We start from the raw sequence: 12,374 nt of genomic DNA, 5'->3' as shown, positions 1-12,374 counted from the left end.
CTTGGTATTATAAAAAAAGTCTCATTTCGTTTTCGTTCAGGCAATTTTCCATCTACAAGTTTAATTGTTTCAGTAAGAAATTTTACTCGTATGCTTCAAGCTTTAGTGCCAGTCCACGCCCCTTTACGTATGCGGTGACCTTAAATCGTCGTAATGAATATTCTATCGTAGCCGTGGAGTACTGTCGGTAGTCGAAATCCGACCGCGGAGTGCCGCCACGCGAGCTCATATCACACTGTTGTCGAAACATACGATACTGTTTACAAAACACGTTCCCACTTTCCCACACAAAACATCTATATCTCAGAACAGTTAATATTTTGTGGTCAAATGCAGTGATGGGTGACTTCAGAGTGCGGGGTGCAACTAGGATCTACGTAATACTTTTCTGTACGATCGTTAAAGCTGTGTTCAGTACCGGACTTGGAAAATGTCCCTTATACCCGTCGCTGCCTAACTTCGATATTAAACGGGTAAGTGCAAAAGTTAAGTGTCTGAAAAAAAAACAAATATACTACGTGATTTAGATCGTTTTCCCTTACAATACGAAAAGGGCGTGACTCATTACTTTGATTTTAAAGAAGGTGAATTTACATCACAGAGAACATAACTTTTGAATAATACTATTTGCATAATCTTGGTATCATAATAAAGCCACATGTCGTTGCTTTTCAAGAATAGTAGCCCAATCCAAAATCGATCCTTTTTTGACACTGACATTTAGGAAATGAAATTATTTTTCCGCATTTAAATCGCGTATATTTGTTTTTTAGAAAAAAATACCAACGTTTCGGGCCCTTTAACAGGTCTCATGGTCACGGTTGACTGATGGGACCTGTAAAGGGCCCGACACGCTGGTCCGAAAAGATAGTTTCATTTCCTATGTGTAACAACCCCGAAAACCTAAGAAATCTATTACAGACTATTATATTAGAGTTTTATCCAGAAAATGCTAACTTTTATTGTGATTGGGTTTTTGAGCTTTTCATTGATGAGAATAATCACATGACAACTTTGAGATGGTCTGTTGTCCGTCATTTTTGCGCTGCAGACTCGGCTCAGTTTTTAAAGCAATTCATCCTGATGAATTAGATGCTTTTGAGATATGAGGATATTCTAGAAAGCCATCGACGTGGAAAGTGCTTTTATCACATGAAAGTCATAAAAATAGAACAAATTGCATGAAAAAAATTACGTAGGTATATATGTAAAATTACATCATTCTACTATTTAAACATAAAAAATATCATTAATTTCCTTCTTAGAACCTTTAATCCTATCTCCTGAAAAGTTGTTATTTTGCAGAGTGACCTTGAGGTCTATTCTCGCTCCCCGTCCGGCATCCGTCCTTTTTTTATTATGAAGGATATTTTGCAGTTGGCCGCTGATGGCCTTGACTGCGCCACCGGATTTAAGGGCGAGCTGAAGGCTCATAACCCGTCCGGCATCCGTCCAATATAATTACTGTCAAATAAGTAGAACTCGACGAAATTAAAAGAGGCATGATGCGAATAAAGCTTCGTGTTAATAAATGTTTCACCCATCATCATTAAACTACCAAGGTCAATGCTCATCATTCTAAATAACCAAATTTTTCAATTTGCAAAGACTTTAAGTCCGTACACGAAAAGTATTTTTAGGGTTTTAAGCAATCACTCTAGTTTCTGCATAAACGAATTTTAGTATATTAATGTGAATATTTGCATCAATATTTTTTGTTTAAAACTTTATGTAGATAGAGCTGTAATCGAGGAATGTTTTAAATAAATTATTAATCGATTATGTATGTTTGTATTAATCAATAGTGGAAGAGCGGGACTCCTAGCACCAGTACAAGTATACATATATTTACATAAAAGGAGTTCCGTCCCGAATTGTAAACTAGGCCTAAGTTAAAGTAAATAAATAGTTGATTATCACTAATATCAGGTTTCTTACCACGGTGCAACCGTTCCGAAATATCGGGAAAATAAAAAGAAGTCATACCGTGGTAAGAAACCTGATATTAGTGATAATTATTCAGTGAATAACGACGAAAGTCTTAAAATCTATATAAATAAATAGTTGTTTTTTTTATTTTTTATTAGTTTTAGACTGTTAGTTAGTTTTAAACTTCCTATTTTCCAGTAAAGTAGGCAATTCCTTACATCTTTAGTTTAATAAAACAATTGGTGTGAATACACTTGGCTCAACTCGTCGACGCGCGTCGACACACGTTTCCATATTTGCATAACACAAATTTGTACCTTAATAATGGGAAAATAGATATGAATGTACTATAGGCGAAAAACATGACGCTTCGACTCTGCGCCAATGCGAGTTGAGCCTTAACGTTATTTTACGTAAGTATGTGTGCAAAGTTGGAAATTTTTAAACCTGTTATTTAACTCCGACTGTTTGCTTTTTTGCGGGCCTTAATATATTTAATAGATAGATATTGGTTAATATTGCCCAAAGTGATAGTTTATTTATAAATAAACGAGGTTTTATACTGAACGATATTCTTTTTAAAGCCTTGTAGTGCTCATTGCTCATTGGCTCCATACCCAGTCAGAGTAAATCGGACCCGGACAAGCCGGATATACCAGGGGGTACAGTTTCGGGGAGTGATACGCCCGGGATTGTGAAGGGGAAGACCAACCAGCCGCAACCGGTGACCAGATTCCTGCCGGCTATGGGGTAGTTAGTTATTTGGGTAGGTGGTTAGGTAGTGTTGTTAGGAATGAGCGTTGGTGGCTTAAAAATATTTTATTTTAAATAAGTGTGGACCATAAATACCTTAGAGTGTACCTAATTAAATAATAACCGTCCATAGTTCTAAAGACTACGCTAGTTCGATATCGTTGGATAGTTCGCTGATACAATCACCACGAAGTATCGTTTCGTCATAGACAAGTAGAGCATGATCTATAACAGAACACAGGAATTTAGTTGTTATGCAATATAAGGAAAAACACAGTCCAACAAAACGAACTGGCAAAGCCATTGACAAACCTTTTTGATTGTGATATTGAAATTGAAACAGTGTTTACTAGATTTGGCTTTTGATGAATATTCAAGTGCGATTACATGCACTTTGTCACGGTCGATGAACTCAGATTTTGTCCTATGTATTCCGTAATCAAAAATAAAATTCACACCTACCCATTGACTTACAATTATATGGACGTCGGGTCCGCGCTAAAAAGTGTCCGAACTTATAGGGCGTTAAAATCGTATACAGAGCGTCATTCACGCTTTAGTCTTCGTTTGTTCGACTGACAGCGAAGCAAGCAAAATTAGACAGTACTGTGATGACATTACAATTTAAATTCAACGTTTTAACTTTTTCATATTCCTTTACATGTCACTACGTTAAATAGGTTGACTTGGGACATTTTTTTGTGGTTTTTGTATTAGACCCGTCGTCCATTTATTTGTAAGTCAATGTATCTACCACGTCAACCTAATCAGTCCCGTAGTAACCATGCCTCGTCAAAAAATGAGATTTGCCTGAATGCCCGTCCTTATATATTATAATCAAATTTATTAAAAACACTATTCGTTGTTTTGTTGAAAAATATTAAACCCGTTCTTGTAATAATTGTGTCCTGAATTTTGGTCTGCAGGAAGAAATTTCTTATAGAAACTGCTACCTTTTGTTTGTTTTCCGTTTTACTAAATGAGATTTGTGTTTCCTTGTATAATAAATAATTAAATAAACAAACCAACGAAAGGTATAGAATGATCCAGTTTCAGCAAAAACATAGCGGAGAATTAAAGAAGAGTATAATGAACTGGGTTATGTATTATACAAATCGTTTGTCACAACACACGGGAACATTCTGTTTACATAAGTCTAAAAGCTCGGACCTTTCAACGATTGATAACGAGGACGCAAGAATTTGCTTGTTTTTCACCTCTACCCTCTTTATATGCCAGGTATAAGGAGTAGTTTACTTATAAATCATAGGTCAATGTTAGTTGTTATGTAAACGAGTACATAATAAATAGTTAATTAAATGTTGGTATTTATGATCGCACTATATCTCGATAAGAAAAATACGTTCATCTTGTAGAGTGTAAGTAGTGTACTGGTAGACTCAACACTTTACTTTTGAAAGTGCTAAAGTTAGTAGCTATCAGAAGATTGATATTGTGTAAGAAAGACAAATAATAATTCTTTATTGTACAAATAAATGACATTAAAAATTACATGTTACTAATGAATACAATGATGAGCTTATCTCTGGAAGAGATCTATTCCAGCATCTATCAAGTTCAAAGGTATTACATATACATTCAAAAATATTAATATATATATATAAAAGATAAGTATTCCCGGGAATACTTATCTTTTATATATATATATATTAATATTTTTGAATGTATATGTAATACCTTATCCGCGCAAATAAGCTAACCGTATTTTTTTCGCGCGCATTTTGTTGTGTTGTATAAATTCTTATTATTCAATCGTTGTTACGAAGCGTAGTGTTGTTTAGTGGCATTGTTTAAAATGGGACACTATAATGTGAGTTTCATTTTTTATTTAAAATATGTAACCATGTGGCAAGCAATAAAGATATGAATATGCATAGAAGTGAACTCCCACTGAAATCTCCCACGAGCCGCCTCTGTTTATACTGATTGTTTATCTAAGGGTCGTCTTCTAGAACTCTACTCAATGCTCAAGTCAGGATTTCACTGGAAACACAAGCACTGGAAATACGACCCTAATGGCAAGGACTTGAGTATGATTTTCAGTGCTCACTGCAATGCTCAAGTCCTGTCTTGAGCATTGAGTAGAGTTCTGGAATACGACTCTTAGTCTCATTTTTCTCGCCTGATCCTATTTTCCTCTCTCTCTTCCCAATTTCGGTTTCCAAATGTCCTATTTATGAAATATACCTAACTTTTTTCGTTTTAAAGATAAACGTCAAAATTTTTATGAGTGGATGAAATGCTTATCGCGAAAAGCCGAGAAAAAATAAAAACTACCGAATGAAATGAAATGAAAAAACCGCCTCACGAAATTTGTACTCTTGGTGTTATAAGGCCACATCTGCAAAGAGCCAACTTTCCAGGATAGCGTTTTAAAGAGTTTACGAACGACATTAGTCGGTAACTTTTTTATGCTTAAATAGGAGAGTTATAAAATACCACATATATACATAATTTGTTTCATGTAAAGGGTTTTTCATTAGGGGCGGGCAGATTTTGACACGATAGCAGCCATGTTGTTGAGGCCGCTTTAGTCAAATCTATTACTTTTAATCTACTTCAAAATTTTGTTTTTGTTTTTTTTTTATAAATGAAAGGTAGATGACTCCATTCCACCTGCAGGCTGACTTTAATTCAAATCGGCATCGATCCGATCGGGTCTCGAAATCAGATGGGTTACTGAGCGAGAAGGTGAACCTGATCCCTACTATATCTTTCTAATTTGTGAGTTAAATCGACTATTGTTCCGATTTGAAATGTTTTGTTTGAAAAGTTTCTGATCGGCCAGTTGTGAATCGCTATTAAGCACCTCGACTCGGAAGAGACGCAGTTTCCGATCGGGAGAGACAATCAAAATCAAGTTACTACAGCGTTGAAACAATCACTGCCCTAGCCACCTCCACCCTGCGTGCCTACAAGATGCCTTTTAGATTGAAGGACCCCATATCGTAAGATGGAGAGAATACGCGCCCTGGAAGGGTGTTCCATTTTTGAACTGTGCGTTTTTGTACAGAGGAAGGTGCCACCAAACGTTTTAGTTCGCGATGGAATACGGCTAGTTGTAAAACGGTGACTACGGATGCTTCAGGTTCTCCTGAACACTCTCACGAACAGCGGCTCGGTTTTCGATAGATCTTGGGTTTCGTTGACGGGTGTTGGCTGATGATTCACTGAATAGTTACTGGGAGGGACCACTACGTAAATCGTATGGGCGCAACGTGCGCATCGTTGCCATATTTTTTTTCATTTACACGTATTGCTCGACGCTGTAAATTGCCATGTGATTTGTCTTTATTGACCGTTTTAGTAACTGAATAATTACAACATTTAAAAAAAACCGACTTCAAAAGTTCGTGGAATATTTGTCAAGTTTTATTGATATCGGTTACCGGAAAGTGCGTGAAACCGGATGCAACCCCCCTAGTTTGCCACCCTTAGAAATGGAATATTTTCTTCAAATGTACATGGAACCAATGCCGAGGTAACTTTCCAATAAAAAAGGATCCATCAAAATCGTTTCACACATATAAAAAAAATAGAGTCGAATTCAGAATCTCCTCATTTTTTTGAAGTCGAAAGTTAAATTAGTAGCATGCAGTTCGAATATCAACAACATAGCCGCTATGAACTGTCAAAATCTACCCGCCCTTATAGAAAACCCTGCGGTTCGTATTATTTTTGACTTTCATGTGTTAAAAGCACTTGTGAGGCCGTTATTATTGTAAGTTGTGAGGTATGATCACAATATGTGTTTATTATACAATTAAATACAAGGGTGATGTACCACCGGTGGTCATATGTCCCGCCGGACTACAAATTATAGTCATTTTGATCTCAGTCTGAACTAGCGTGCTAAAGGAAGCTTTTGCCCAGCATTGCATTGTATATGACATGAGTTTGAGTTGTAACAATACGCAACAATCGTACATTGCTGTTTAGACTCAGGAATAATATCAAAAGCGAAATTGCCAACATTTCGGCCGATATGAGTGAAAGAGTATGGAAAATTGGCTCCAAAGAATTGAACTCTGCAAACGTGCTCGCGGTGGTGTCATATGAACAAGATTGAATTCCATTCTTAACTGTAACATGAGTACTGCATTCCTAGAATAAGTTTCAGCTTGATATCTCAATGGTTCTGTGTTTTATTGAAATACAAAATTGTTCTGTCCTCATTGAAAAAACCCTATACTACTTAACCAAACACGCATACAAAATCTTCTCGCCACTACATGTTTGGTCCTACAAAACGGATTGAAACCATCCAACACTAAATATAGGACCAAAATCAACCCGTGGCCGTGGAATTAACCGCACACTGATAAGTTCCGTCCAAACACACTCCATGAGCAAATGCTCTACATTCTTGTGAATTCCACAAACTTCGCAAATACAAAAATTTGTGTAATGGAAGCGTGTTCGGATCTTATTGTCGGATCGGATCTTTCGTATTGTCGGTAATATTGTAAAGAGGATGTAGGTAGTGACTTTCTAAATAGAGAAAGATATGTTGAGGTGGTACCATAGATAATGGGTGGTACAGGCACAGAGAATGAATGAATAAATCAATAAATAACGCACACACCCATAACCCCGCTACTAGGGAAACCCTGTGTTGCGGGTGCCATGGACACACAAATTAGGACACCCAAACTCACAAGAGAAATAAATGTAGGCCATACAAATATTTCTCCCGGCCCGGGAATTGAATCCGGGACCACTGCGTGGCAGACCGCATGGCAACCGTTCGGCCACGGAAGCAGTTAAAATGGATAAAAGTATGGTAACCAATGTGGAATGCAATAATGAAAGAAGACCGCCACGAAGGCCGTTCTCGGATCAAATCGAGAATGTTCTTAAAAAGGTTGGAGTACGTTAACGAGAAGAATAGCTTGTTTGTCGTACCCCTGAATTTTACCAGCACCTTTACTTTCAAAACATAAACTTACCGTTCAAAACCGGAACGTCGTAATGCTCACATTATATTACTGTTTGGCTGCAGAAACAGGTACTGTATCAGTACTTTTACGGATTAACTCTTTCATAAGGAGACTATAACAATAAAAAATCGTGAACGACAGTTAATCTTGTCGTGCTATGTGTGAACAACTTCATTTAAAAATACAATTCACGACAGTGTAAACTGCACGACAATCTGTCGTCACGACATAGTGGGAACGCGCCCTTACACGGATGCAATGGAAACAATATTATTTTCAGTTTTATTGTCTTAATATTGATTTGTAATGATTAAAAGTTAAGTTGAACTTATTTATTTACATATATCTCTTCAATATTTTGTTTATTTTTTATTTAATAGCACATACGAAGTAATTTCTCGTAAAATAAAAATACGCGATGTTTATTTCGCAAAGTTATGACATCGCCATCTATATGCTCCTTGGCGAAACTAACAGTTGACACTAGACTGTGGTTCCGAATTCACAAACGTGACTATCAAGACAGCTTGTTCTCATCAATTGTTGTTAATTTTCTTTTCTTTGTTTGCTTCCTCTTCAGCATTTTAAAAAAGTAATACATTATTAAAATTTCGTCGTCATCCATTTCGAACGAACACACACTACCGGCTTCCAAAAGAACATACAAGCGACTGCAGTGCATCAAACGATTCTGTCGTGCAAATGACAAGGAGGCTGTCGTGAAACGATAAATTGTCGTCACGATCAAGTGGGAACAGCTAGTCACGACAGTCGTTTAACGATAAAAAATCGTCCACGACAGATAGTCGTGATATCGGAACAGGCTAGACACGACAGTCGTCCAACGATAATAAAACGTGACGACAGTGGTAACGCGCCCTTAAACTTCATTTTTAAAAATTTCGAAAAACAAATGCCGAGTTGTGTCGTAAAATTATACATCCGTAAATTTTACTGCACGACACTATTGAAAACAATGTACGGACAACGCACACCAGACTACAAATTTTTGTTCGAAAATCGCCTCCAGTGCAACGGAACAAGATACGTCAATGCGTAGCTTGATGTGCTGGCGTGTGTACATCAATTAGCTCCTTCAACGTAGTTATGAATCTATTTTTTCCATCTTCTAAGATCTAATATGAAACTTGATGATTGGGCAAATGTCAAAACGGCCATCATAGCGTGCGGGTAATTTAGATATCATAAAAAAATCTTTTTTATATACTGGAATCTAACACTATTCCACATTCGCAGATGGAAGGGACATGGTACGAAGTCGAGCGATCGTTTTACCTGATGGAGATATCAGCGAGCTGCACAGAGCTGGAAGTGATTCTCAACGAGCGAGGGTACCTCCTCATCACAGTCAATACTATCAACAGATGGTAAGAAGCTAGGTATTTCTTGAAAATTTAGTGACAATGCGATACTTAGGGTCATATTCTAGAACTCTACTCAATGCTCAAGTCAGGATTGCAATTGAAACACAAGCACTGGAAATACGACCCTAATGGCAGGGACTTGAGTATTATTTCGAGTGCTTTAAACCATACTCAAATCCTGACTTGAGCATTGAGTAGAGTTCTAGAATACGACCCTTAAAGTAGATTAACAATAGCCCCCTTTACAACACTCTATCTCGCGTGATCGCACAGGATTGCACGCGGGAAAGCCTGCATTCGCAATTGCGCGCGAATGCCTGTGTGATTTTTTTAAGCTAACGTTCTTTCGCGCGCGATTGGTCGTGTTCGTTTTTATTACAACGGAAGAGCGTAGGCAATCTTGGAACGCGCGATTGCGCGTGCGAGCGATGAGCGCACGCACGGTCGTTCCCTTATCCTTCCAATATCTTTACACGTACGCTCGACTGGCTGTATTACGCGCGATAGAGGATCTGTGTAAAGCCCTACACAGCTGTGTAAAGCTATTGCCAAGGATTGAAGTTTGGACGTTTCTTAAGAGATTTTTTTAGTACATAATCGCAGAGGCCGGGGAGTAAGGGATTGTTGGACGAGTGTGAGTTATTAAAATTAATACGAGTCATGCAATACCCGTTCCGGCCGAGGCTTATATAGTGCTTTTCTCAAACAATGCGAGGAAATAATAGAAAATTAAAGAGAAGTGTATATTTAAAAAAGTAAAAAAAAAGTTACTTAAACACAACAATCGCGAAAACCTAAGAACTCGATAAGTTACTTAAAATTAATAGTAATATTTGACATAATTTTTCCAGGCACATTTAATCTATGCATCTGCTGAAGTTCTGATGACGCGGTTTATTGTGTATCCATAAATATTTATTTTTAATACAGTTGCTCAAAACGTGGTATTTTTCGCACTACAAATTGTGCGGAAAGTTGGATTTCTCGCACTAGTGCTTTGTACTTTTCCAGTTTTTTTTCAATTTACTGTTGTTTTAAGTCTTAAACATAGAACTAAAGAGATTGTATATTTATTTCATATTTATGTGCTTTGTGACGTAAGTCATTCGTCATTAAAACTTATATTTATTTACAAATACTATATAATCAACATATCGAGTGGAGGTCCACAGTCTCTGCCTACCCCTGAATGGGTGACAGGCGAGATTTTTATGTATATATTTGTTCTATGTATTACAGATAAATTGTATCTCACTACCGTGCACGGGTTCCTAAAGAAGTTTAAACAAAAGTACCAGGACTTCATAATAAGAAAAGTGGTTACAGACCGATATTACAGAAAATAAACAAAAACAGCACGTTAGAACTAGATTTCCATAGACTTTTAACTAATGGTTGCAGTGGTTGTATTTCATTATTTTAATTTACTAGCAGAAAATGAGTTTTGTTTAAATACTGTTTTATTTTACTTTCAATGTAGTTTTTTCGCAAATGTATTAAAAAACGTCGTTTGATACACGTGCGGATTTGTCATTTTCACTTGTCTCGCGTCTTGACCCTCGCCTCTGGCTAGGGCCAAGAAGCCTCGAGACTCGTGAATAATGACTAACTTTCCGCACTTATATCAAAAATAACTATTTCATTATCGCTCTTCTCACTATAAATTATTTTCGCGAAGAACATAACGAAAAGAGACCAAAACGACAGAAAAAAAAACCAAAGCATTTTAGTTTATTTTACCCGCCAATTTAAAAAAAAAATTATACTTTTAAATCTGACAATTACGAACACTTGGCAGTTGGCTGCATGAGATTTTCTTTTGCCTTTTTAATGGATTTTCATACTACTTTGCAGGCGTTGGCCGGGAAGTAATCGCATCTTAGGGTCATATTCCAGAACTCTACTCTGGTCCTATACTGAAGTCCTGACTTGAGCATTGAGTAGAGTTCTGTAATACGACCCTTAGATGATGGAAAAAAATAAAGGAAAATCGCATTCGTTTTTTGAAAGTAGTGCAAACATTTCCGAGCATGTTTGAGAAAAATATATTTTATTTAGCTTGCCGCATGATATTGTTTTTGTATTATTTATTTATTTCAATCAGGCAACTATGACCCATATATTGTGCGCCCCTAAGCTGGAGCCTAGTGGTAACTCCAGCCCTGGCCGCGGCGCATCAGAAGCTGCATCTTAAGTAACTTCTGGAGTTATCTAATATAAAACCGAATTAGAGAAATTGAATTAATTTGTCTTTCTGCGTTTTTCTAAGCTGATGAAAGGTTCTCCTTGTCTTTCAAACTCCCATAAATATAAATATATGAAAAACTATAGAACCTATAAAGTACCATGATGAACGCGCTCAAATGTAATATGTTTACAAAGTCTAGAAATAATAATGACTCTTTCCGTAGGACAGGTAGTCCATCAACGACGTACGGGATCGGTATTCCGAACCACAACGGTTCGTCGACATTCCGGTATAAACTGAACAACCGAATGCCTTACATCATCGGTCAGCTGCTGCCCGGCGCAGGGCTTTACAATATACTGTTCACAGACTACGACCAGTTCGCTATCGTCTGGTCTTGTAATAGCGTCAGTTTTGCTCATTCAGGTTAGTATAATTTTTAACCGACTTCAAAAGTGGTTTTTGTTTTTTGCATTTTTTCTTTTTTTGTGTATGTTGTGTGTATGTTAGGCAATTACTATTATTATTTATTTGTGAATCGATTTTGATAATTCTTTTTTTGGGACAATAATTATTATTGAGCATTGGCTTACGGCCATTAACTTAAAAAGATAACAAATAATTAAGACACTCAACTAGCACCAAAGATTAGCTCCCAAGTAGAACATTTTGTTGCAATGTTGAATGCCTACTCAACATAGAACCCTCTATCGATGTCGTAATAAATACACAAAAGATGTCATAAATTTTCACGCAACATTAACACGTAACATTCCAGATCGCATGTGGATCTTAGGACGATCGCGGGAGATCGAGGCGAGCGTGCGCGCACATATCTACGCAATCATGGAGGAGTTAAAGCTCGACTCCGACCGGCTCGTCATCTCCAAGAACAATAACTGCACCGCCACAGAATACATCACTAACCATATAAGAGCAATAAATTAGTTTTTCTAGACAATGAGTTATGATTTTAATAAGATCTATATTAGTAGTAGTAATAAATCGGTTGTATCTTCTAAACAAAGGAGCGACTTATTCTAAAACGCGTCTAAAACCGATTAATTCATGACTTTCTCTGAATGCAATCAGATCTAAGCTAGGAGCTGTGGTTCTCGAGATTAAAAAATGGCGTCGCCGGAATAATCTTATTCCAGC

General features: G+C 37.0%; 1 protein-coding gene across 1 annotated transcript; it reads left to right on the top strand.

The window, feature by feature from the left end:
• The first annotated feature begins 110 nt into the window (after positions 1-110).
• Positions 111-12,164, top strand: LOC113237274 (apolipoprotein D-like). Its single transcript, XM_026473664.1, has 4 exons — positions 111-473; positions 8,901-9,031; positions 11,440-11,642; positions 11,995-12,164. The coding sequence occupies exons 1-4, from the start codon at positions 339-341 to the stop codon at positions 12,162-12,164; spliced, it is 639 nt and encodes a 212-aa protein (XP_026329449.1). The 5' UTR covers positions 111-338.
• Positions 12,165-12,374: the final 210 nt, after the last annotated feature.

The sequence above is a fragment of the Hyposmocoma kahamanoa genome, unplaced genomic scaffold, assembly GCF_003589595.1.
Source record: "Hyposmocoma kahamanoa isolate Upper Pololo Valley unplaced genomic scaffold, ASM358959v1 93, whole genome shotgun sequence".
In the NCBI taxonomy this organism is placed as follows: domain Eukaryota; kingdom Metazoa; phylum Arthropoda; class Insecta; order Lepidoptera; family Cosmopterigidae; genus Hyposmocoma; species Hyposmocoma kahamanoa.
Note: the sequence above shows the minus strand (reverse complement) of the source record. Positions and strands in the feature narration are given on the sequence as shown.